The 25208-nt window shown below is 50.2% G+C and overlaps 1 protein-coding gene across 1 annotated transcript; it reads right to left on the bottom strand.

Annotated features, from left to right (window-relative positions):
- Positions 1 to 3096: 3096 nt before the first annotated feature.
- On the bottom strand, positions 3097 to 25208 carry LOC104264732 (acyl-CoA dehydrogenase family member 11). The gene is made up of 15 exons (XM_059827566.1): positions 24845 to 25208; positions 21086 to 21318; positions 20333 to 20432; positions 19264 to 19381; positions 18278 to 18420; positions 18027 to 18176; positions 16659 to 16753; positions 16284 to 16383; positions 14631 to 14771; positions 13750 to 13842; positions 13226 to 13333; positions 7360 to 7531; positions 7044 to 7110; positions 6566 to 6739; positions 3097 to 3483 (listed from the first exon to the last, which is right to left on the bottom strand). Exons 1-14 carry the CDS (start codon positions 25142 to 25144, stop codon positions 6613 to 6615), a joined length of 1947 nt encoding a protein of 648 aa, XP_059683549.1. The 5' UTR covers positions 25145 to 25208; the 3' UTR covers positions 3097 to 3483; positions 6566 to 6612.

Raw genomic sequence — 25208 nt, 5'->3', positions numbered from 1 at the left:
ACTCACTCAGGTTTAATATCTTTTAATCTCTTCCCAGAAGGTGGAAAACTCAACTGCTGTTTGTCCTGGAAAAGTCTCCTGCACAAGGGTTTGATTATTCTCATTTTCCTAGGACTGCTTGCTCATTTCAGCCGCTTGGCTGCACGCACTCCCGTCACGTACGCTCACGCTCCCTCAGTTATTTCTTTTCTTACATATTTGAAGTCGAGAGAGAGGATTTGCCCTGAATTCTCAGGGGGACTGAAGAGCTCCTTGAGCAACTGTGAGTTATTTTGGGACAGGCCTGTTCTAATCACAAGGCGTTGTGCACAATCGCTTTACAATCTCGTGGTATTTATTTAATCAAATAAAACTGCAGATTCGGGGCAGAGCCGTGATCACAGCTGGTGGTAGTGTATCTACAGCTTCAAGAATAAAAACGAAAAGCGTTTATGTTTTGCACTATTAAGAACATGCAAAGGAACAGGAGGTTTTCAATTACACACCAGAATTTGATTTTTATATAGCTCCTTTCGTACTCGAGTTACTTCTAAGTGCTTTTTCAGTAACTCATTACTCTGTCGCGCGGTGGCTGTAGATGTTATGTGCGCACCGGCACTCCCAGCCCTGGACGCTGCACTGGTGGGATGTTCTCTGCTTCGGAAGCGCTGAGCGAAACCTCGTGGGTCTCCTCTGCCTCTGTCGGAAGGAGTTAGAGAACTTCTTACCTTCCAGGTAGCGTGAAGCCGTGGTTGTGCAGAAGGGCTTCGCGTCGGGGGCATCAGCAGCCTGGCAGTTCTGCTGGAGGAGCACACAGCTGACGCTGCGTAGGAGCTCATTTCCCGGTGATCGATTCTTCCTAACGAACGTCCTTTCCTCTTTTCTTTTGTTACAGCTCTCAAACAGCACGAGAGCCTGAAAGGAGAGCGGTGCTACTATCTCAATATGCAGCTTTAGCGCTGTCTTACGTGCTGTAAAATAATCTCCTTATGCAAAGGCGATTCGTACGGCTTATCGGGAGTCTCGCAAATAGTATTAGTGGCTGAGGAACAAGACGATCTTTGAGAACTGAAGGCCCCTCTCGTCCCCCGGTAGGACGGCAGCCAGCCCAGCCTCTCCTCGCCGGTGGAGGCGGCACAAGTGCGGTGTGGTGGCACCGGCGGCGTTCAGCAGCAGTGATCTCGCAGGCTGGGCAGCAGTTAGTTGATCACAGCTTAACCGTAGGGGTGAGGTGTGGTGGCAACAGCATGTGGGGTGGAAAACCAAAGGCTCTTTGGTGGTGAGGGGGAAGGAGGTGTCGGGAACTGCTCCACTACCCGGGAAGGGCTGTCGGTGTGGGACGGAGCCCGCACGGGGAGAGGTTTTGAGCTGTTAGGAGGCTGCAAAGGGCAATAGGCACGTGCAGGCAAGCTGAGCGGAGACAGCTCGTTTAGCAGACGGGGGTGTGCAGGCATTTTATGGGCAGCCTCTCATTGTCCCACTAACATCCTGAGTTACTCAGCGTGAGGTTTTGAGAGTCAGTCAGGAGACGGCGTTTTGCTGGGCTGTGCTGGAGGGAGATGCTCAGGCCGTGCTGAGGGAAGGCCAGCTCTCTGCCGTTTGCTCAGGTGCGGGATCCCGATCAGGTTTCACGTAGTCCTTAGAGCTGCTAGACTCCATCGCTCCGAACCGCCTCGCGAGTTCCGTGCAGTTCCCTTTCTTGGTTAAACAGCAAAAGCAGCGATTGAGGCTCTTTTTTGAGTTGCGAGGAAGGCGAGTGACGCAGCCTCTGCCCATGCAGCGCCCGCCCAGTGATGCAGTCTGCGCTGCCAGGCGCTGCGCTTGCTCCCGGGGGTTTTTCCTCTACAGGACGGGCCGGCGATTCTCCTGGGGCGGCTCAGCGCCTTCGCAGGCGGACGCGCTGCCGGAGAGCGGGACAGGGCTGAGGCGGCAGCCCCAACCCAGCCCAGGCAGCGAGAAGTGTCTCTTTGAACAGTTCAGCTCCGTGGTTTGTTGAAGAGGGAATCCACCAGCACTAGGGCAAGGATGCAGAAAGAGAAACGTAACCTTTTAATCCCGCCACGTCTGTGCACGCGTTTGCCTGTCTTGCTGTCCCTACGCCACGTGGACGTGCCATTTCCTGGGCAGAGGAATAACAAGTTCCCATCCCTTCATTTGACACAGGTAATACAGGCATTGGAGCTCGGATTGTTGCATTTTGGGATTTAAGATTACCATATTCTTCGGACTTTCAAAATTTTTAAATGCTGCTAAAGTTTTATCTTACTATTTAACAAATACGTTTTTTAAACCGATTTCCCGTAGTTATGTTATTAAATGATTTTTACCTTGCAGTGGCAACAGGTGGTGCATTTGATTGTACTTTTTTTTTTGGTGGAATTTGTATTAAAATGACATCTGAAGTCTTGATTAATTACTTCAAGAACATTAAGTGTTTTAAAACATACAAACCTGTGCGAGCAGAGAGCTGTTTAGCAGCAGTACAAAGTGTTAGACCCTAGCGCTTATTTGTTTGTAACAGCATTTATTCTGCTGTAGCCTCAGAGTGAATATTTAGATCTTAATAAATTTGTCATTTTCCTACACAGTGACAATGTTACAGTCCCTTGTGTTTTCTGTATCGGTGCATCTGCAGGGCTCCCAGTTTGCGGGGTTTATTTTTAGGCAAATTATAACTCATGTATTAGGAAAAAGTAATGCTGCTGTTCAAAAATCCATGTGAAATACACAGGAAAGAGGCGATTGAAATCGCAGCCGGGCAGCGGAAGGCACCGCTGCTTGCCCAAGCCCCGCGCTTTGGAGACGAGCACTTAGTGAGCACGGGGGATCCCCATGGTTTATCAGCAGCTCTGCAGACAATTCCAACACGCTGACTTTCGCTTTCTGTGGCGTTCATCGCGCGCTGTCAGAACCTTCCCCCTTCCCACCTGCAAATCTGGTGATGGACTTTGTCATCGTTTAGGTCAGAGCCGCGTGTCGTTCTCTCACTTTCCCGTTCTCCCGATTCTCGCCCACGGCAGGTTTCTGTGCTTTGACACCTGCAAGACCTTTGACACCAAACAACTGCAGAGACGCGGGAGATTTTTTTCACACCCAAATACTATTTATTCACTCCAATGCACACATAACGGACCCAGAGAAGCGCTGCAGGGGAAAGCCCTCCGGCGCTGGGTCTGGCCAAACGCTATTTGTGTGATTTGAGGGAAGCTCCGCTTGGCTCAGCCCCGGGGTCCCCGCGCTGGGACGGAGCGAGCCCACAGAGCCTTCCTCGCCACGTCCCCCCGGGACGGGACTGCTCCCCGGCTCCTCCCTGGCGGCAGCGTGGGCTCGCTTGGATCCTCCGGGGTCTGCGGGCTTTGGCCTCAGGGAAACATTGGACAACTTGTGCTCGGCAAACGGCTCCCTTCCTCTCTTCCCACACGGTATCCCAGCTGCTGTAGTGCTTCGCAGCTATATATTCCAACTGTCTTTGTTCTGTTACTGGTTTTCTCCTGTTATTAGCAACTTTTTAATAAAAAAATTTTGGCCATCAGGGTAATAGAACAGAGGTAGACTGATGGGCTGAGGGTGAAGAGAAGCCCGCAATCAATATTTAGGTGTTTGCTTTGGTGGATTATTACTGAATTTCAATCTAAAATTTACGTCAGAATTTACGTCAGAATTAATTGCAGCATCATTAGGACACACGCACAGGGAACAGATAAACTTTCTGGAGGCCATTGAGAATAAAAAAAGCTTTCTTAAAAATTAAGAAAATGAATTTTTTTCTTTAATTTTGGTAGCAGCTTGTACAGTTTTGATGGAATTTGAGCGATGTGATTGAAATTGCCCCCTCCCCTGAGCTTTGCACAGCAGTGTTGATGTTGACACTGACCATTTATGGAGTGCAAATAGCAGTTTACTGTCTCCTGCGTTTGAAATGCAGTGGGTGCGCAACGGTTTTCTTGCCCGTCGCGGCTGACAGTGGAGCCGAGTCAGCAGCTTTGGCAGGGACGGGGGCCCAACGATACGCGTGAAGGTAAAGCCTCTACTCCAGGTTAATTTAAAGGAAAAGCAAAGCTTGTTTGAGACAAGGTGGAATCACAGACTCACAGAATGACAGGGGTTGGAAGGGACCTCTGGAGATGATCTAGTCCAACCCCCCACCAGAGCGGGTTGCACAGGGATGCGTCCGGGTGAGTTTTGAGTACCTCCAGAGAAGGAGACTCCACCACCTCTCTGGGCAGCCTGTTCCATGCTCTGCCACCCTCAAAGGAAAGACGTTCCTCCTCCTGTTTAGGTGGAACTTCCTATGACCAAGTTTGTGCCCGTTACCTCTCGTCCTGTCCCTGGGCACCACTGAAAAAAGCCTGGCCCCATCCTCCTGGCACCCACCCCTCAAGTATTTATAAGCATTGATAAGATCCTCCCTCAGTCTTCTCTTCTCCAGACTAAAAAGACTCAAGTCCCTCAGCCTTTCCTCATGAGAAAGATGTTCCAGTCCCCAATCATCTTTGTAGCCCTTTGCTGCACCCTCTCCAGCAGCTCCCTGAACCCGGGAGCCCAGAACTGGGCACAGTACTCCAGCTGCAGCCACACAGGGCAGAGTAGAGGGGGAGGATAACCTCCCTTGCCCTGAATGTAAAAGGAAAAATCAAAAGCACGAGCCAGACTAAGCAGTGCCCCATGACGCCCTTGCTTGACAACAGCCTTGGCTAGGAAAATGGCTAGTTTGGCTTATAAAGCTGTTGTTTTACCCAGTGAGTTGCCAAGATCAGCCGCTGGGCTGGGGGGTCCCCAGCCCAGCACAATCGTTCCTGTGGAGGCTGTTTGTGTGAAGGGACGTGCCATCCTCGCAGCCCGGTGGGCCCGAGAGGCTGCCCTGGAGGAAGACCCATCCCTGGCAGGTGCTGGGGCGGGAGAGCGTGGGTAGCATTGGAAAGCAAGAAGGTGAACAGGGAAAACCGGTGGGTTTTGTGTATTTAATCAGCTTCAAATAGTTTTCAGTTTGATTTTGGTTGCTTTTCTTTAAACACAACAGCAGCTGGTACCTGAAGAGCTGCTGCTGCAAGTCATTGATCTCCTTCTATGACCAGGTGACCCGCCTAGTGGATGAGGGGAAGGCTGTGGATGTTGTCTACCTGGACTTCAGCAAAGCCTTTGACACTGTTCCCCACAGTATTCTCCTGGAGAAGCTGGCGACTCGTGGTTTAGACAGGTGTACCCTTCGCTGGGTAAAAAACTGGCTGGATGGCCGAGCCCAGAGAGTTGTGGTGAATGGGGTGAAATCCAGCTGGCGGCCGGTCACAAGCGGAGTCCCCCAGGGCTCAGTTTTGGGACCGGTCTTGTTTAATGTCTTTATTGATGATCTGGATGAGGGGATAGAGTGCTCCCTCAGTAAGTTTGCAGATGACACCAAGCTGGGCGGGAGTGTTGATCTGCTCGAGGGTAGGAAGGCTCTGCAGAGGGATCTGGACAGGCTGGATCGATGGGCTGAGGCCAACCGGATGAAGTTCAACAAGGCCGAGTGCCGGGTCCTGCACTTGGGTCACAACAACCCCATGCAACGCTACAGGCTTGGGGATGAGTGGCTGGAAAGCTCCCCTGCAGAAAAGGACCTGGGGGTGTTGATCGACAGCCGGCTGAAGATGAGCCAGCAGTGTGCCCAGGTGGCCAAGAAGGCCAACGGCATCCTGGCCTGTATCAGAAATGGTGTGGGCAGCAGGAGTAGGGAGGTGATCGTGCCTCTGTACTCGGCACTGGTGAGGCCGCACCTCGAATACTGTGTTCAGTTTTGGGCCCCTCACTCCAAGAAAGACATTGAGGTGCTGGAGCGTGTCCAGAGAAGGGCGACGGAGCTGGTGAGGGGTCTGGAGCACAAGTCTGATGAGGAGCGGCTGAGGGAGCTGGGGGTGTTCAGTCTGGAGAAGAGGAGGCTGAGGGGAGACCTCATCGCTCTCTACAACTGCCTGAAAGGGGGTTGCAGAGAGGTGGGTGTTGGTCTCTTCTCCCAAGTGACAGGACAAGAGGAAATGGCCTCAAGTTGCGCCAGGGGAGGTTCAGGCTGGATATTAGGAAAAAGTTCTTTACTGAGAGAGTAGTGAAACATTGGAATAGGCTGCCCAGGGAGGTGGTGGAGTCACCCTCCCTGGAGATATTCAAGGAGCGTGTGGATGTGGCATTGTGGCATGTAGCTTGATGGACATGGTGCTGTGTGGTGTTGGGTGGGTTGTGGCTTGTTGTTGTTGTGTGGTGGGTTTTGGTGGTTTGTTTTTTTTTTTTTTTTTTTCCCCAGGTTGGACTTGATGATCTTACAGGTCTTTTCCAACCGTAGTGATTCTGTGATTCTGTGATTACCTGGATTCAATCACTTAGTCTTTGCCTAAAACATGGCAAGAACGTTCAGCATCTCCGACTGAATCTGAGCAGCGGCGTCCGCGTTAGCAAATAACTGAGCGCAAACGCGGTGGATTTCAGGCTGGAGCAGGTGCTGTGGTTGGGGGTGACTCCAGAAGGGTTTGGTCTGGGCCCTGGGGGAATGTCCCCACCACGCCTGTAACTCATGGCTGTCTGAGGATTTTTGGATTTATTTTGGACTGTGACCCACCTTCTCTTTCCCCGGGGGGGTTGGGCTTCCCCGTTGCCTCCGGTGAGTCACAGCCTGCTGCCGCAGGCAGGGCTGCCCTCGTACACCAGCGCGCTGTCGGCGAGCGCTTCCTCAGCCTCGTATCTGCTGTTCTCTAACGCCGTGGCCACAGGGCACAGCTCCTGGCTGCACCACCTGAACAGAGGAGGCAAACGGTTTGTCCGAGCCCCGTTACGCAGACAGTGCTGGTTGCAACTTGAGGTCTGGCCAGTTTGGACCCCTCTCATCACTGCTAGATCAGGAGATTCCCCGTGACAGGGAAAAGCCATGAGGTTGACAGCAACCAACCCAGAATGCTGTCTGTCTCCATCTATGATGGTATAAAGTCAGGGTCTCGCCGCGGCAGGGGGTCAGATCGCTCGGAGAGGCAGAGCAAAGCCTGCTGCACTGCACATGAAATCACCTAAAATGGTTAAGGCTGGAGGAGGTTGTTGCTTACCTTCGAGCAGCGGAGATGTCTGTGGAGGAAGCATCAGGCCGAGCTGCATGTTCAATTAGAAGAGCTCCTGTGGAAGAGTGGGAGACATCAGTATTCCCGGGCTCCAGCCAAACCAGCAAGGGCTCCTGAAAAGCGGGTGGTGGTTACTTCTCAACAGCACTCGCCAGGCTGCGCTGCCTCAGTGCGAGAGACGGTGGGGACCGGGCTTTCTTTAAAACTCCACCCTTTACCCGGAAGGTGTGAACCCAGGCCAGTCTAGGACCGATTCCTAGCCCTTTCCTGGTCTGAAATCCATCGGTTCTGTCTTTCCCGCTACCTGCATAGATCCTTGCCAGGGTGTAGGAGAAGTCTCTTGCTGCTAGCTCCATGGTCTCCGCCCCCTTCGAACCAGCTGCTTGCATGAACTGCGCGAGACTGCTGATGGCATCCCGCGTTTGCTTCACGGCGGGTTCCAGTTTCGCAGTGCTCGAAGCCAGCTCCAGTTTTTTCTGCAAGGAAAACAATAACAGGAAAAATGACGGCCTATTTACCTTCTGCAAGGAAACGGGGCTGGTGGAATCCCGAGCAAACCCAGCAGCTACTAACAAAAAGCTTAAATCAAGGTGACTGTAACTCGCACTGCTGTAGGTGGAGCGGCCAGAGCACTGCGGGGCAGCAGGAAAGGGGACGGTGCCAAAAGGAAACTCACGGCCTTGCCTTGAGGACGGAGAATTCCTGTGAGCCAGACCCAGCGCGCTGCTGTTTCCGTGCTGGCTTTCCAGCTGCACGGGGGGACCAGATCCCATCCCCAACTGTAACTGCACACCTGTATCAGGTTCTAATTCTCTCGTTTCTGTATTTTCACTTCCACAAAGATGCTAGAGCGGTGTCCAGGCAGGAAATTCAGACTTAAAGGAGCTTTTCTCTGCAAGTTGTGTCAGCGGGAAAGGCCCCAGGACCAGAGCGGCTCTCTTCTGATGGATGTCAGGCATTTAACTGTGCCTAAAAGCACCACCTAAAAGCTGCCCCTGGTTGAGCTAAGCTGCTGTTTCTCCAGCATCCCAAATATCTCGTGAAAGCACAAGCGATACTCTGCCGGGGGGAGTCTAAACTAGTTGCTCTTTTGACACAGCATGCCCATGGCTGCCTGGATGCAACCGGCAGAGGCCAGCCTTTAATCGGGGTTTCCTGTGTTACTCCCTCTTACGAGGGATCCAAGGAGAAGAGCGTGCCTTCTGCACGGAGCTGCCGGGCTGGGGTGACAGCTCGGTCCCCCTGAAGTCACACGCGTGGAGAAGCAGCCAGCTCTCACCCACGCAACCGTCACCGACCTCCAGACCCTGCATCCCCCCACCCCGGCAGCACTTGCAGCCACGACCGTGCGGCCGCCCCAGACACTTGCCCGCGCTGCCTGCGTTCCGGGATGGCCCTGCCTCCGTCGGTGGGCTCAGCCCAGGAGCCTCGCGTGCTGCGGGAACATCTTTGCAATATTCAAACCCTCAGCAGAACGCAGGGATTACCTTGGACAGAATCGCAAAAAGGAACCATTACATATTTAAGTAGCGTAGCAGGTGGTAGGAGGTGCTTTTTGTTAATTAGTCTCCTTTGCAGGTTATTTATGAAGCTAAAGCCTGTAAGTATCTGCTGCGCAGAACTAATTTTTTATGTTTTTGAGGCTTTCGGTGCTTAAGCGATCGTGCAGTTCCTCTTGCTAGTACGTGAAAATACAGCTTGTTTGCACAGTAGGACTCCGGACTGCACAAGCTGAACCCAGTTTTGTTTTCTGCGGTACGTCTGTGCGCGACACCTTCTGCCTAACCATTGCCCTGCGTTTTCTGACTATTAATACAAGAAAAACAGAGTCCTCAATGGATGCTATTCTGTGCTCTAGGCGAAGGGGTACATAAATACTCAGCATATGCTGTACAAATACAAAAACATCATTAAAGCGGTTAGGTCTAGTGCCAAGATAAAGTCCAAAGAAGCCTCCAAGCCCACAGAATGCTAATAAGATGTTTCAAAAGTAGCTTGGAGCTTGTGGCTAACAAGGATCAAAAACCCCAGAGGCATAAACATATTCTCAGCAGCTTGGGTGGAAGCCAGCGTCACACAGGCTGAGCACAGAGACTTCTGTCAGCGCCCTGGTGTTAATGGCTGGGGTACGAACAGCTACGTCCTACGCTGCCTTGCTTTTTAAGGTTTAAGGACCCAGGCAGCAGGGACCGGGAATATAAAAGCGTCGTTTTAACCTTAGGGGAAAAAAAAGACATTGTATTCGCTTTGCTCTCCAATAATTTACACTTCTTTTTTTTCAGATTACACTCGTTCTTTTCCTAACCAAAAGCAATGAATCTTCTGACAGATCAAGCTGGGTTTTTCCACATCCTCCCCTGCATTTGAGAGCGAGAGGCTGGAGAGCTGCTCCAGGGACGGTGCTCGAGGCAGAAGCAGCTCCTCTTTTCTCTCCTGCATATTGATCTGCTCCAGCTCCTGCAGGGTGTAACTGCGGGGAGGCACACGCACGCGGCATCGCTGTACGGTTCTTTTCTGACTGAAATCATCAGAGAGCAAAAGAGCTTTAGAGCTCCAATACTTCTGATTCCTTCAGTTTTCACTGAGGAATTTTAAGATGCCACTCATTTGTTTGCTCTCACTAGCTGCCAAGCAAGACTGTCAGAATGGTTTTTACTTAAAAGATTGATCATGAGTATTTAAAAATACAGCATCAGGAAGAACATCCAAAACAGGGCCAGAAGCACAAGTCTGATACCAATGCCTCAAGCAAATATGTAGTCTCACTTTAATAACCTAGATTTATTTCCTGCTATGTTAACATTGTGGTTATGGTCTGAAAAGGACCTGAAAACACTATCACATGTCTTAGATTGTCTGTCCCATTTACAGCTAGAGTTCCAGCCCTACGCAGCCATTCTTGATGCATCAGACAGTTGATTCTGAGCTCCTCAAGATGCTTGCAGGACTGGCATTCAGAAACACAACTGCACTGTGATGTGACCAAATTTAACCTAAAATGACTAAAATGCAATGATCAAATAATTCCCCAGTGCTATTCTAGAGTCACTTTTCAGATTGTAATTGAATTCTAAAGTACACCCAACGCTCTGGCTCAAAATTCCAGCTAATAAATTTTTAGTGTAACACGAAATGACTGCCCCTGTGCAGTATCCACCTGAAACACCCACCACGGCTGAGCTGGGATCCAGGACCGTCTCTCACACTTGCTCGTCTCAGAATCACAGAATCATTAAGGTTGGAAAAGACGTGTAAGATCATCAGGTCCAACCACCAACCCAACCCCACCATGCCCACTAAACCATGTCCCGCAGTGCCACGTCCACACGTTCCTTGAACCCCTCCAGGGATGGTGACTCCACCACCTCCCTGGGCAGCCTCTGCCAGTGCTTCACCACTCTCTCAGGAAAGACATTTTTCCTAATATCCAGCCTGAACCTCCCCTGGCACAACTTGAGGCCATTTCCTCTTGTCCTGTCACTGTCACTTGGGAGAAGAGACCAACACCCACCTCTCTGCAACCCCCTCTCAGGCAGTTGTAGAGAGCGATGAGGTCTCCCCTCAGCCTCCTCTTCTCCAGACTGAACAACCCCAGCTCCCTCAGCCGCTCCTCATCAGACTTGTGCTCCAGACCCCTCACCAGCTCCGTCGCCCTTCTCTGGACACGCTCCAGCACCTCAATGGCCTTCTTGGAGTGAGGGGCCCAAAACTGAACACAGCATTCGAGGTGCACCTTGAGGTCTTGCCATGTGTTCTCCTGAAACTTTCCAGACTAATTACCTCTGGACAGGGTGGTTTGTAACAAATTTGCCTGTGTATCAAGAACCCTAAATATTCAGCTTCTCATAATCACATTGTGCAAGGATGAGGAAGTTCTCTGTACTTCCCTTTTTTGGAGGTAATTACAACATCAGGTTCCTGCTCCTAGATGACAGCACCATCACCGTTTGGTATCCCACCGTCAGCAGAGGCAACTGACACAGGATAAAAGGAAAAATAGGCGGCAGTAGGGTCGGGGGGGGAGTTACCCTGAGATACGACCTTCAGAGAACAAAGTGCTGTGCTGTACTAACAAAGTACTAACGCTGCTTTCTCCAAAGCAGCCTGTCACTGGGCACAAATCCTGCAAACTAAGAACCTTGATGGACAAACATAAAATCGATTGCACTAGTTTTGTGCGCATCAATAAAAAGGAAATGGATTGGAGCAGTAAAAATCCCTTTATGAAGGGCTGAATTATTTCCTCACTAGAGGGGAATGGGAAGGATGTTTCAAAATGAGCCAGACTCCTGGAGGCCAAATGAATTTGGACACCTGGAGCTCAAAAAGAGGTTATTTATCACCTGTGAGTGAAACCCCCATTCTGGTGTAGAAACTCAGCACGTTCCTGCCCGATGCTGCAGAGGCACTCTGCAGAAATACCTCCCAGTCTGCCTTTCCAGTGCCTGGCAGCTGAAGGCACAAGGGAAAAGCTTTCTGACACGTCCAGGTTAAATTTGCCAAGTACGATCTATTACGTCTGGAATCAGTGCATCAACACTGCTCTCCCAGCTCAGCCCCTTCCAGCCACTCCATTGCCACGCTCCGTTGACACGGAGGCAGCCTCAGTGTGACATGAACAGCAAAGGCAAGGGCACTCGCCGGAATTTGGAGACCTTTAAAGTCAGTGCTCGCTTGTTCGCCCTCCAGTCTCATATACAGCGTGATTTGTGGGAGTGCAAGAGCAATGATGAGCTTGTTAATTAATAAATCTCAGTACTTGGTGTCGCTGCTGTGTGGGTACCTGCTCTGAATCGCGTTGCTGTGTTTTTTAATGCTTCTCTGATTATCCAGTTATTAAGAAGCTGGAGAGGCCCTCTCAGCTGCACCAGCGAGTGCTCCGAGGACTGTAGTATGGCACATTTGTGGGGTACTCGTTTAAATTAGCCTAAGTGTAAGCCTGTGGAAGCCGGCTTCTTTCCAGGTTATTTTAGAGCCTACCACCCGCTCCTTTCCTTCTCTACTCCATTACCTTCAGTGTCAGACTAAACTGCTTTTTATCAACAGCTGGACCAGCTGGCTTTTTAATTAGCAGGGTTGCTCAGTCCTGCTTAGGAGCAGATTTGGGTTTCTTATTTGGTAGTCAAATTGTTTGAGGTGTTTTTGCTTTATCGGAAGTTGTCTGAGAGGACGGTAAGAAGACACTCATCTCTGGCAGTCAGAGAGGTGCTCTGTACAGAACACAGCTGAGTTGGGGGTTTGAAATGTAATAGAAGTTGCCAACAGCAGCCACTGCTGAGAAGGAGTCAGGCTTTGGCTCGTGTGTTTTTGAAAGACCTGTCCAGTTGTCAATGCTGCAGGGAGCGCAGTGACCCAGACCTTTCCCTTCTCATGGGCTCTGGATGAGAAAGTGAAAGCCACGCATAGTCAAACCCAGATGCCCAGGGTTCCCCCACTGTATCTGGGCAAATGTAATCTGGATTGCTCTACCTGGATGAATAATCTAATCTCTAAGAGAACACTCCCTGACATGCTGATCATGCCTTTCAGGCTAGTTCCTGTCCCCCTTTACGGGACATATCAAGCCAGCTGATGCTCATTTACCTTCATGAAATTCTGAGCTTCTTTGAACTCTCTGTGACTGCCTGTCGTCTGAGCACCTTTAAAAGAGCAGCCTGTCGGTAAAGCCAGAGAATGGCAGATCTAAAGAGGCAGCAATGGAATTCCTTTGGCTCTTTCTGTCTTTTCAGTGGGAATAAAAATAGAAAGTCATAATGCAGTAGGTAGTCCTAGTGAAGGCTTAATATTCAGCTGTCTTGTGGTGTTTTTCCAGTTAAGAAACAAACCCACAAAATTATTTTGGATTCAGGAAGGTGACTCTCTCACATTAAAAATATACTTATATTGGTACCTGTCATGAGGAACTCTGACAATGCAAAACTCTTCACTGCGGAGATGAAAGTATCTGCATTTTTTTGCAGCACACAAGGATCCCAAAATGAGCACTGCCTGCGTTCTGTTTTTGTAAGTGCTATTTAAAGAGCAGAATTGTGAGACACCTTCTGAATACTTGTCTAAAGCTTTCAGTTTGATCCTATTCCCTTCCAGTCCCAGCTAGGAGCATAAACACCAGGTAAGACTCTGCCAAGGTGGCCAAATCAGGCTGACTCGTGCTTTCGATGTGGGCTCACCTGCACTGCGGAGAAGAACACAGCCATCACCTGTCCTTGACTCTTGGTGAGGGACCGCAGGACATCAAGTGACAGGATGTTTGTTGTTCCCTCCCATATGGACAGCACCTGTGGGGTAGAAGAGAATGTGGAAGAGCATGAAGGAACATTTTGGAGGGACTGCAATAAAGGAAGGGAAACTTGAGGAAACAAAGACATGGGGCAGAGCTAAGGGATATCAAGGAAATCTCCAGAGATGTCGTGCCTCACCACAAGTGGAAAGGAGCAGTGGTGATGAGAGCTAGGAGCCCAGCTCCGTTACTGAGCTGGAAAACAACCCCAGCACCAGGAGCAAATCACGTCCCCTCCCTGGTGATGACTGGGCTCAGCAGGAAGGCAACTAGGAAAGAGCTGCCACGCCGGGAGTGAGTCCTGAGAGGACTCGTTTTCCCTTGAGCATGTCATTAGCAGGCAACCACGGAGTACTGTGCAGGGGACTAGGTGACACACAGGAGCTGCTTCTGCTTCTCCCGCTGCTTTCTTACCAGAGTATCGCGGACTATGACCGGTAAGCCTGTATCCTCCATGTAACCTTGTCCTCCAAAACTCTCCATCGCCTCAACAACAACAGCAGAAGCCTGCGAAATGCAGAGAGCTGACATGATCCACATTGCACAAGGGGAAAGAGCGGCCAGAAACCTCTAACATCACGCAGCAGTTCCTGCTGGGATGGGACTGACTGGATCCCACTGATTTGCTCATTATATGCAGGAGGAGCAGGCCGGGGAATGAAGACTGAGTAACACTGAGAGAGGACCTGCAGGAGCAGTCAGTCCTTGGGGGAAGATCCAGGGAGAGTCTGTCTCAATACAGTCCTCTCTAGGTAAGGATAAACCTGTGGTTTGCTTGGTACATGGGAGTACGTGTCTCTAGTCCAGGAGAGCCTTTACATTCTACTTGCCTATGGTGTGTAAGCTTCTGTGTATTTAAGGTGAGGACAATTAGAAGAGGGACAGACCCCTGAAGTTAAGCCTAATGTTAGCTATGAACACCTTCTCTTCTATTTATTCATAACCAGGGAAAAGATAGTCCCCGTGGCCCAGTGCTCCACCTTGGTCTTAGGGCAGCCTCAGCAGCATTCCTCTGTGGCACGTGGAGTACTTCACAGACAGTGCTGTCTCTCTCCGTTCTGATCAGATGACTGATCTGTGGCCTTGAGAGCAAAGGGATGAGCCTCCTACCACAAAGTCCAGCCTCGGTGCAGAGCAATAATTGCTGCAGGCCCTGCAGCTAGAGGTCACTGCCGGTATCCACTACTATCACTGCCCTTCACGTTGGCCGTGTTCATCATTCCTCTTTCCAGCTCTGTGGTTGCTAATGGGCCACACAGCCCCACTCCGAGCTAATCAAACTGTTTGTTCCATACCTGCTTCCCAGTGTACAGTTTGGCGACTGGTATCAGCAGCCTCAAGAGAAGCTGGTCTTGCTCACTCGCCATGTTGGTTTCTGCAAGTCCAAGCAGACGAACTGTCTCCATAAGCAGAAGAAATGCCCCTCGTGTCTGCACCTGCAAGCAGAGAAGCGGGGAGCTTCACTGGCAAGCATCTTTGCCTCAGGCCGATTCCAGACTGGTCTGCTGAGGTGCCACGAGACTACCTCGAAGGGATGTGCAATACTCGCACCTGAGTAAACTGCCACCCCTGCCCGTACAGCCCCACAGCTTCAGAGACAAAGACCACTGGCCAGCCAAGGCACAAAGCGTGAAATATTAAAGGTAGTCTGGAGCTGCTGCTCTTGAACACTGCAATCTAGTATGAGGAAAGGGGCAATACCATTTCATCAGGCCTATTGGAGCCTTATCAAAGCTCCTATCAGGCATCCAGGTCACAAATCCACACCCTTTCCAAGGGTAAGGGACATGAGACACGAGTCCGCACATCTGATGGTCAACCTCTGAGCACCAGGAACTGCAAAGTCTTGGACAGATTTCTTGCTGAGCAACTTACTTACCTGGCAAGTTGTGATTTGGGAAGCACTGGGATATGGATCTCTGTAGCCCCTGTGCATATTGATGTGCTGTGGGACTACATAGGATCTGCCCTTTCTTTCAGAGGTGGAGTTCTGGCCACAGGCTAAGATGTGCTGGAGCTTTAAGTTATGTTTGACAGATGTTGACCACTTTCCCTCTCCCCCACCTCACAAAAGGATTTTTAAATACTGTTTCAAAAATTTGCAGGAATGTACTGCAGCCCAAGGGCAAGCGTTGGTGTTACACCACTTTAAGAAAAGAAGTAGTGCTTGGATGGGTGAGAGGAGGAGAACTGCGTGCCTTCTTTTAGAAGTTTTAGCAGGGGTGGGAAGCCACCTGTGTCCTCTGGATTTAGTGAGCTCAGCATTGTGCCAAAGCTGTGAGACATTCTGCAGCAAGAGAAAGCCCACATGTGAAATTCTTCCCAAAGCCCAGAGCCAGAGTGCCAGTTCATGCTGCTCTCTCTTCTGTTGTGTTACTGCCTTAGATGACATTCACATCTAGAGGCTGTACTGAAGCTCGGTGCCTTGTGGCGATGAGCACTGCGCAGGTTCACAGTGAAGACAAACTTCTCAGAAGCTAAAGTGCATTGTGACTACTCAGGAATTTTTCAAGCCTGCCGGGAAGAGCCCATCTCCTGGTGCATGAGCTACCAGGGAAGTTGGATGAGTCTGTATCAGTCTTGGACAAAAGTTTGTTAACTGCAGTTTAGGAGACTGTAGCGTCATGCTTGGACTCTGATGCTAATGACCAACTTCAGAGGTCATGGCATATCATAGTAGGTGCATGCATGAACTTTGGCACTCCTCTCAGGATAGCTGCTAGGTAATTGTTGTTTAGGATAACCTGAAGTCCAGCACAGAAGCTAGGACTATCGTCAGATCAAATCCCACTAGAATATGGCAATTCCCCTGCTGCATACATCTCGCTGTAGCAGGAACAGCCTTCTGCATCTCACTGTTGCACACAGAGGCAGGCCGGCTGTGCTCATTAGTAGCTGAGGATCCCTGCCCTTTCCTCGGCAGCAGGCTCAGCTCCCAAAAGCCTTACCTCCATCTGGGCTACCGTCTGCATGTGTAGGGGATGGTCCTTGAGGAGCTTCCCAAAGGCAACCCGCCTACGGGCGTACTCTCTGCTCAGACTGATCATCCTAGAGAGAATACAGCCACGGAAAGCAGTCAGACCAGCAACCTTCCACTTCTGAGCTTTCTCTTCCAGCCACCCCCACTGGAAGAACCCTGCTGAGCTGTAGCACAGCAGCCTAGGTCACCCACCCACAGGCCAACCTTCTCCAGCACTGCTGGCTTCCAGACCTGTGCGTGCAAAGGCATTAGATGTCAATCGGCTGCAATGCTCAGCATTGCGAAGTCCCCTTGTCCTGATAAGCTGCTCCTTCAGCTCTGGGGGGATCCAAGCTGCTTTTACCTTCTCATGGAAGCAACTGCAGCAATGACATTGTGGATCCGAGTTATGTTCAGCATGTTGGAGATGGAGGCCACTCCACGACCCTCTGCAGAGATCTGAAAGCATCAAGGAATAAAGGCTGAGGTAAGCCTTTCGCACAGCTTTGGAAGTGGACGCATATCTAAGTGAAAGTTGTGTCAACAGACAGATAGATATAGGCTGTCCACTCAGAATCACAGAATCACTAAGGTTGGAAAAGACCTGTAAGATCATCAAGTCCAACCACCAACCCAACCCCCCCATGCCCACTAAACCATGTCCCGCAGTGCCACGTCCACACGTTCCTTGAACACCTCCAGTGATGGTGACTCCACCACCTCCCTGGGCAGCCTCTGCCAGTGCTTCACCACTCTCTCAGGAAAGACATTTTTCCTGATATCCAGCCTGAACCTCCCCTGGCGCAACTTGAGGCTATTTCCTCTTGTCCTGTCACTTGTCACTTGGGAGAAGAGACCAACACCCACCTCCCCACAACCCCCTTTCAGGTAGTTGTAGAGAGCGATGAGGTCTCCCCTCAGCCTCCTCTTCTCCAGACTGAACAACCCCAGCTCCCTCAGCCGCTCCTCATCAGACTTGTGCTCCAGACCCCTCACCAGCTCCGTCGCCCTTCTCTGGACATGCTCCAGCACCTCAATGTCCTTCTTGGAGTGAGGGGCCCAAAACTGAACACAGCATTCGAGGTGCGGCCTCACCAGTGCCGAGTGCAGGGGCACGATCATTTCCCTGGTCCTACTGATACAGGCCAGGATGCCGTTGGCCTTCTTGGCCACCTGGGCACACTGCTGGCTCATATTCAGCCTGTCCAGATCCCTCTGCAGAGCCTTCCTACCCTCCAGCAGATCAACACTCCCACCCAACTTGGTGTCATCTGCAAACTTACTCAATCCCCTCCATCTCTGTCTGTCCTCAGACTCCACAAAGATCTGCTTGCTTTAAAATATGGCTGTCTCATTTTAGCCAAGTCTGTGGCATGACCAGAGAGGTGGCTTTGGAGTCCATGTCAGCATGATCACTTCTGGTCCCTGCTGCTTGTTCCTACCTGCGTGCTACACAGATCTGTCCCTCAGCTGGGTCAATGCAACTGGATTAGGGAAATGACCAGCCTAAAATGACTTTTTTTTTTTTTTCCTTCCCTCCTGTCTTTTCCTGAGCTCTTCTCAGCTCTGTCCCACACACAGCCCTGTTGGTGAAGCATTCTGCAAAGTGAACAGCCAGCCACAGAGGTGGAAGAGAGGAACTTTTTCAGTTGGTATCCCTGCCAAACCCACCCTGAGTGGTCTGCCGTGCCAAGCCAGCCCAGTCCCAAGAGGACAGTGAAACCTTACGTACTAGCTCTGCTTTAGCTCCATCCAGCCATAGCTCTGCTGTCGCCATCTGCCGCGTGCCCAACTTGTCTTTCAGCCTTTGCACCTGGATGCTGTTCAGCTTCCCCTCCTCATCTCGAACCTTCACGAAGAACAGGGACAGGCCACTGGAACCCTGGGGCCATTGAAAGGCATGTAAAGAGGATTTAACTACAATGAAACAAGGAAGAAAAAAAATGCCCCTGCTCCTTCACCGGGTTCCACCATCAAACAGACCTGTTTTACTTGTCCTTCAGCATCCGCTACCCTGGCCAGGGTTAATGTCACATCAGAATCAGCAGCCGATGTAAACCATTTAAAACCATAGAGACGATACGTACCATCTGGCTGCCTTCTGGCCACTGTCTCAGTGCCGTTAGCTGCAAGAAAGGAGAAGATCATCTTGGCTTAATGGGAACTTCTGTATCAATCAATGCTGATTTTCCGTTTAAGCAGCAGCTCTTTTAAGTCACCTCTTGCTATCAAGATGGAGTATGGATTAGCTGCTGATCTCTTTCATTGACCCTGGATAAGAAATGCAGCTGGAGTTAAGTACTAGAAAGGAAATATGCTCTGTTTAACTGCGAGCCTTCCCAGCAATTGCTCCAGACTAACAGCTGGTAATGGCAGCGCTTTGTAAGCAGAATGCACCATGGTGTATAATCCAATGTCTCCATTTCTTTAGGAGCTACCACGGCCAAGAACAATGAAGGGTGCTACGGGAGTCCTGCAATGATGCACATCTTTCACTCCACAGCTGACCCTTTCACTTCTTCCACCAGGAAACAAACTGCAGCCTCATCAGATGCAGGTGACTCCCTTTCCACATTTCTGTCTCCGCAGCAGAGTTCTGAGGTTTCCTGGCCCATCACGCTATTACTAACATTAGCCAAGGAGTGAAAGTTGAAGGTCAAGAATGTTTTCTCAGTCCCAGCAGGGATGGGTCTGACTGTCTTGCTCAAGGTTTAGAGCTAGACATCACTGTGTTGTCTGTGCAAGGAACATAGGTCTGTACCTGCGCGTGCGTAGTGCATGCATCAGTGGACAGAAGCTGGGCCTTTTGTTGGTCAAAAAGCAGAGCAGATTTGGATGCAGAGGATTTGGATGACTTCTGCCTAAGCCAGCTAGCCGCCTTTATAAGTTCCCCACACCCTTCATTTTCTCAGTTCTCGCTAACACATCTAGCTGCTGCTGCAGTTGCTTTCCCACCTCAGAACACGTACCAACATCAGAGCCTCCCCTGCGCTCGGTCATCCACTGGCCAGAGGTCCAGAACTTCTTGGGGTCACGGGATGTCAGGTGGTCAAAAGCGTTTTTCAGAGATCCGGGAATACCTAGTGACTGTTTTGGGGGAGGGAGAAGAAACTAAGATGATCATAACACAGTAGATGAAATTAGACAGTTGCCTTAACTAACACTGGTGTGTCCTAGGCTCAGAACGGATGGTCTGCAAGCAGGTGAGTGTCCCGCACTGCGGTGCAGCTGCACGTACTGCTGAGAGTCTGTGAAACTGCCCAGCTCCTACACGGCTGCTGCAGCACTGTGCAGACAGGAGGTGCAGACTTGCGTGGCAAAGGAGAGTGCTGAGCATCCCTACCCACCTCGGATTTCTGCACCGCTAGCCATCTGGACAGAGAGCTTTCAAAACAGCACATGTGCCAGGGTATCAGCATACATTCATATATGCTGGATGCCACCAGCACCCAAAGAGCTGCAGGAAAGAGGTAACTGCCTTATGCTTTTTTTTTTTTTAATTGAATTAATTGAATTAATTAATTGAATTAATTAATTGAATTAAAATGCCCAGGGCTAGCTACTTAAGGGCTAGCTTTTCTCTGCATCCTACATAGCCACTGACCTACTGCAAAGGGCGTCGCTAAGATGCAGAGCGAAATCTTCAGATTGGGAAAGTCTTGCTAGCTTGGTTAATTTACATCAGGTATGGATCTGGCCCAATACATTTAACTGCTACTCCACAGGAAAACAAACTATCCCATAGCAAAAACATATGGGACACCTTTCCGACTACCTGCAGTGCCCCAGGTTTCATGTGCAGCAAAGGCCTTATTGTACAGAGTGTTGTAAGTAAACATAAAAGCTAGCCTGGGCACAAAGACTTTGTGATTAAAGGAGAAAGGCAGTGGGAGACGGAGCTGAGTCACAGAGCAAGGAAGGGCCGTGCCCAGAGCCAGATGGCAGATCAGCTCGCCTCCATCCTTGGCCAGTGTTCCAGTCTCTAACCAGCGCTGCCAGGCCATGGGCTGTGCCCTCGGAGACCAGCTGAGCTCATACCTCAATGACTTTGGCTGCCCCATCAGTCATGGCCAGCGGACAGCTGAAACCTCCAGAGGAGCTTGAAAATAAGTACAGTTTGACAGCCTGATGCAGACGGCTAGGGAAGAGAGTGAGTGAAAACAGGCAGGTTATGCAGCAGTTCAACAGCAGACGGAAAAAACATCTTAACTAGGAAGAGAGGAACAAAATACAGCCAAAACAGGCGAGAATCAGACCACTAATTTCTGAGAGGGCAAAAACTGTTTCAGCCAGGAAGAGAGAAGAGGAGCAGCAGAGTTCCTCAGTCCCAGAGGGACTGCCAGCACAAGGCTGGGTGGAAGGCATTGCTTGCCAGCTGGTGCACATTAAGTGCAGTTTTTAAAAATAAGAAATGTGGGTCTATCTCCAGAGACTGGAATACAATGAAACTGCAAGTAAAATCCCAGACCTTTAGCTGTGACCTTTAGCTGTGTTACAACTAATACATGTAAAGCTGGAGCAGTGCAGGGAACTGCCAGGCCCCAGAATCAGGAAGGTGACATCAAAGAATATTATGATCAACTGTAGGCCATTAGTTACGGCTTATCATTACTGATGTGGAACATTACAGCAGACAGACACTGCTGTTCAGGACAGCGGTAGGTGTGCTTTTGTCCATGCATCATCTGTTACCCATTATACAAAAACAAGTTCAGTCCTACCAGATGCTGAATATACCTTGCTAAGAATAACCAGGAAGGCACCAAGTTATTCCCATTCTCCCTCAGTTACCTCCAGTTTGAGTATCTTCTCTCATAGGCCTCAGCAATCAGCCCCTCTTCCGCCGCAATCTCTTTCATCCTCCTCCAGGCCGAGCAGGTGACGATGTGATCCACTCGCTGCCCCCAAGCATCATACTGCCGAAACACAGGGGGGTTCAACTCGCATTCCCATCCTAGAGAGTTGATCTTGGTTAGCAGATGGTTTCCAAACCTCTCCAGGTCCTGATTCACCTCCTCCAGTACCTGTGAAGCAACAAGAAGAGCCCTTCAGCATGCCCGGGAAGGCAAGGAGCTTCAGTCCTAGCTGGGAAGGCAGAGGACCGACCATATTGTCCTGCAGTGCTAGCGGTCTCTTGCCACTTGGCCCTTCCACGCATTCTGTAATGCAGCAGGACAGCTTGTCTCTTAGCCTCTGCTGGCACAGCTGTGCTCAGCTGTCACTTTTTTTCCCCCCCCCAAAATCATTTTTTCAAGTTACTCCTGGCAGCATCTCTGGATTTTATAAAAGACAGAAGAGCTTTTGTATCAGGGCTGAGAATCGCACAGATGCACATGAGCAGGGGGCTAGGACGAGACGATCTCCAGAGGTCCTTCCAACCTCAGCCACTCTGTGATTTACTGCTGGAGAAGAATGCCAGGGGAAGAGCTGCCAAAACCAGAAAGCCTTCATCTGTATAGGAAAACTTCCACTGGGCTCAGTGGTTACCTGCCTATCAGATTAGAAAAGAAGGGACAGAGCAATCATTTGTGCTTCAGCCTGGCACCCAGGGTGCCTGGATTCAAATTTCCACCCTGCATCCATCTTCCTGAATGGCCCTGGATGAGGATTCACGTGCCCTCATTTCAGCCTGGCTTGGCTGACTTGGACGGAGTAGTCTGTCCATAGTTAATGGAGGGAAACCGGCACCCGCAGAGGAGTGATTCATTCCAACCTTCTTAGATACCTATTTTAAGGTGGCAGGAATTGCTTTCTGCAAGTACTCTTCACTGTCTGCGGCCAAAGCCTAGTGAAGTTGCCTAGACTTAAATAACCTGACTTACAGATGATTAAAATTAGGCCAGGTGGACCCAACCTCTAGACCCTTGGACCCTTGTTAGCATAAATACATCCAAGCCTGTAATGAGGGTCACAGACGCACCAGATCTTTCATCAGAGGAATATTTTTTGCTGTCCTCTACCCCCTCACAACATGCTCGTTTCCCCCCTCAATATAACAATTCTGGAGATGAATGCCATAGTTGCTGTGCCCAAAACGGTGCGATTATAAAACACATTAATTTGCTGTTGATGAAATACAAACACTGCTTCTTCCTTTCCCTTCTTCCCCCTGTATTGACTTTTCATTAAACTACATCCCGTATGATTGATTCTTTCATCACTCTGCCATTCAGCGTATGTAATGAGGATCCAACACGCACTGCCCAGTTACTATGCTGGAAGTCTCCATCCTCAGACCAGCCAGTTTTCCTTCAGGTGAACGGTGAAGCACTCAGCGTTAAAAATCACAGAACAAGCCAAAACCGTGCATGAGAGCCCTGTCAACTGGTACAGCCCACGCTGCACTCCTCTTTGCTGTCGGTGGAGTTCAGCTGGGACGGGTGTGTGCCTCCAATGCTTATCATATCTTGACAACAATTTGAAGGTTGATTTAGAGGCATAACCTAAGAATCCAAGGTTCATGGACTTCACTGATCCCTGAAGCACAAGAACCTTTAAACTGTTTAGCTGGTAGTTTTTTGTGGGCAGAAGAATATGAGTTTAGCGAATGGGTCTCTTGGTCAGCACACTACAGTGAACTCAAACTACAACAGTGCCTTCCCCTCATCCACACTTTCTAAAAAAACCCAAACCCAGCTGCCTAGCTGTGAGCTCATGCCCTGTCCACATGTAGCCTTACAAACCACCACGTTGCCCAAGTGAATGTGTTTATTTCGAAGATAAAAGAACAAAATTGGAGCTCCTACGTTTGTGACTGCTGAATGTAACACACAGCAGCCTAGGCACTCCAAAGAACGTACACCAGGATACGGAGAGGGCATCTGTAAACCGTCAGGGTCAGGGCTGAAGCTGCTACCTCGCAGCATCTGCTGCGTGGTCTCACTCACCCTAATCTGTCCTTTGATGTCCCAGGGATTAATATATTGGAAACGTGCAAATTATTGCACATTAAGAGTGACAGATAACAGATGATCCTTTATATTAAAGGATGTATTTTCAGGGGGATCAAAGACCAATAGATACCTCTTCACAATGATGCCCAGAAAAAGCAGTGTTCTCCAGAAATCACCTTCAAACAAATCTTTTGTCCCATTCCAGTAAAATTTTTGTGTTCACCACTGAGCACAGGTGAACAGTACAACAGGAATCAACCTCCAGCATGGTGTCTGCTTCAGTAGGACACACAAAGCTTCATCTGTTGCTGCTCTCCTGGAGAGTAAGGTGTTCACGTGGAGAGCAGCTCTCAGGCTGCAGACAAGCGGGTGCTGCATGAAGCAGACAGCAGCGACTGGGCTCTCCCTTTCAGCAGTGAAGCAACACTGCCCCGCTGGGACCAGGCACAGAAATGTAAGGGAGATGCTGATGATTCTCTGGTAGATTTTGCAGCCACTTTTGTCTCTTTGGGGAAGGAGTGGAGAGCAGCTCTCGGCCTTGGCAAAAGACAGCACTGATCCTTTTATTCTTTGGGAGCTCTGAATCACGCTTCTTCCAAAGCTACAGATTAGGAGCGAGATCTTCATGGTTGCCCTAAGGCATCCTGCTTTCCCCTGTCCTCTCTTCTGGCCCAAAGGCATCCTCCTTTCCCCTGTCTTCTCTTCTGGCAAGAAGGCCACAGCGGTGCTTAGGGAGGCCTCGTTCCTGTCTTTTGGCATGGCTGTGACAAAAGCAAGCTCCCAATGCTGCCACCACACTCTTACTACCCATTGTCTGCAAGGCCTCACAGACCTGGAGAGCAAGCAGTGGCAGGAAGAGCGTCACTGAAAGCCAGGTTCTGCCCCTCTTCTCACCCGGTGGCTTTACAGGTTGTTGTATTGCTTCTGCTGGAATAAATCACGGAGAGAGGCCACACTCTGTGCCATCAGACCTGGTCCTTGAAAAGTGGGAAACAGTTGCGGTCCTTGGGGTGACAGAAGAGGACAGCCAGTGAGATGAGCCGCCTCCTCCCAGGGGTTCCTGTAGGTCTGGACCTCACAGAACAGAGACTTACCCCAGAACAGGGTCTTACCTCACCTCTCTACACCCCTGCAATCTGTACATAGCCTTCCCTGTCTGAAAATCAACCCAGAAAAGCTGATGACCTGTGCTGAGAACAAGCAAACCCCAACGGGCCTTTGCATCCTCTTGAGCACTGAGAATAGCCCCATCCCTTCCGAAAGGAATTTCCTGAAAAGCCCCCATTCCCCGGGGGGAGAGGAGCAGACTTGCACGGCAGAATTTGGAATAACCCTAGTTTTTTCCCTTTCTCTCAAATTTCTTTCTCTGGTTGACCAGACAACAAACGCCCGTACTGACAATCCCAAAACAACACTCTTGTTGCAACACCCAGACCAGTCACGGGAGTCCACTAAGCCACTGTTTATGTCCTGGCAGTATCTTTCACCCCTGTACTGATTCAAAGAAACAAATTTCAAAGAATGCTGATAAATTCCCCCCAGTTAAACGCTTGAAGGCACAAAATGACTCAAGAAAATATTCAATTCATAGTCTTAAATAGCGACCTAGCCAGAACTGTAGTGTGTACACACAGAAACACAAACATGCACGCCAGACCTTGGGCGGAAGGTGCGTTTTCAAGTAACTCCGAAGCAAAGCATCTTCCAAATACTGGTTCCCAGTCTGGGGCTGCTCTTGGAAGAGGGCCTCGGTTTCTCTCCTTGCAAGGGGCTTCTCCAGATCTTCTAACACTTGTTTCTCCTGCATGCCGACCTGTTGCCCCTGCCCCGCGCTTGTATTGATTCCTTTACGACTCGGCGGTTGGCACCTCTCCCAGATGCGAGGCAGAAAGCAAGCCGACTGCCAGGGCTTGCAGGTAGCACTGGATCTCCACCAAGGCAGGCGACAGGTAAACATGATCCTGCAAAGCCCTCGGTGTGTCACGCCAACAGCTCTCACCTCCAGACCCTTCCTCGGTTGA

Source organism: Gavia stellata, chromosome 21 (genome assembly GCF_030936135.1).
Source record: "Gavia stellata isolate bGavSte3 chromosome 21, bGavSte3.hap2, whole genome shotgun sequence".
NCBI classification, from domain to species: domain Eukaryota; kingdom Metazoa; phylum Chordata; class Aves; order Gaviiformes; family Gaviidae; genus Gavia; species Gavia stellata.
Note: the sequence above shows the minus strand (reverse complement) of the source record. Positions and strands in the feature narration are given on the sequence as shown.

Excerpts from the sequence above, each read along its gene's own strand:
- LOC104264732 (XM_059827566.1), bottom strand. The coding sequence starts at position 25,144 with ATGTTTACCTGTCGCCTGCCTTGGTGGAGATCCAGTGCTACCTGCAAG. Across the intron at positions 21,319-24,844 it reads AAACGCACCTTCCGCCCAAG|GTACTGGAGGAGGTGAATCA; the intron begins GTCTGGCGTGCA and ends GTTGCTTCACAG. Across the intron at positions 16,754-18,026 it reads ATGGAGCTAAAGCAGAGCTA|ATCTCTGCAGAGGGTCGTGG; the intron begins GTACGTAAGGTT and ends TGATGCTTTCAG.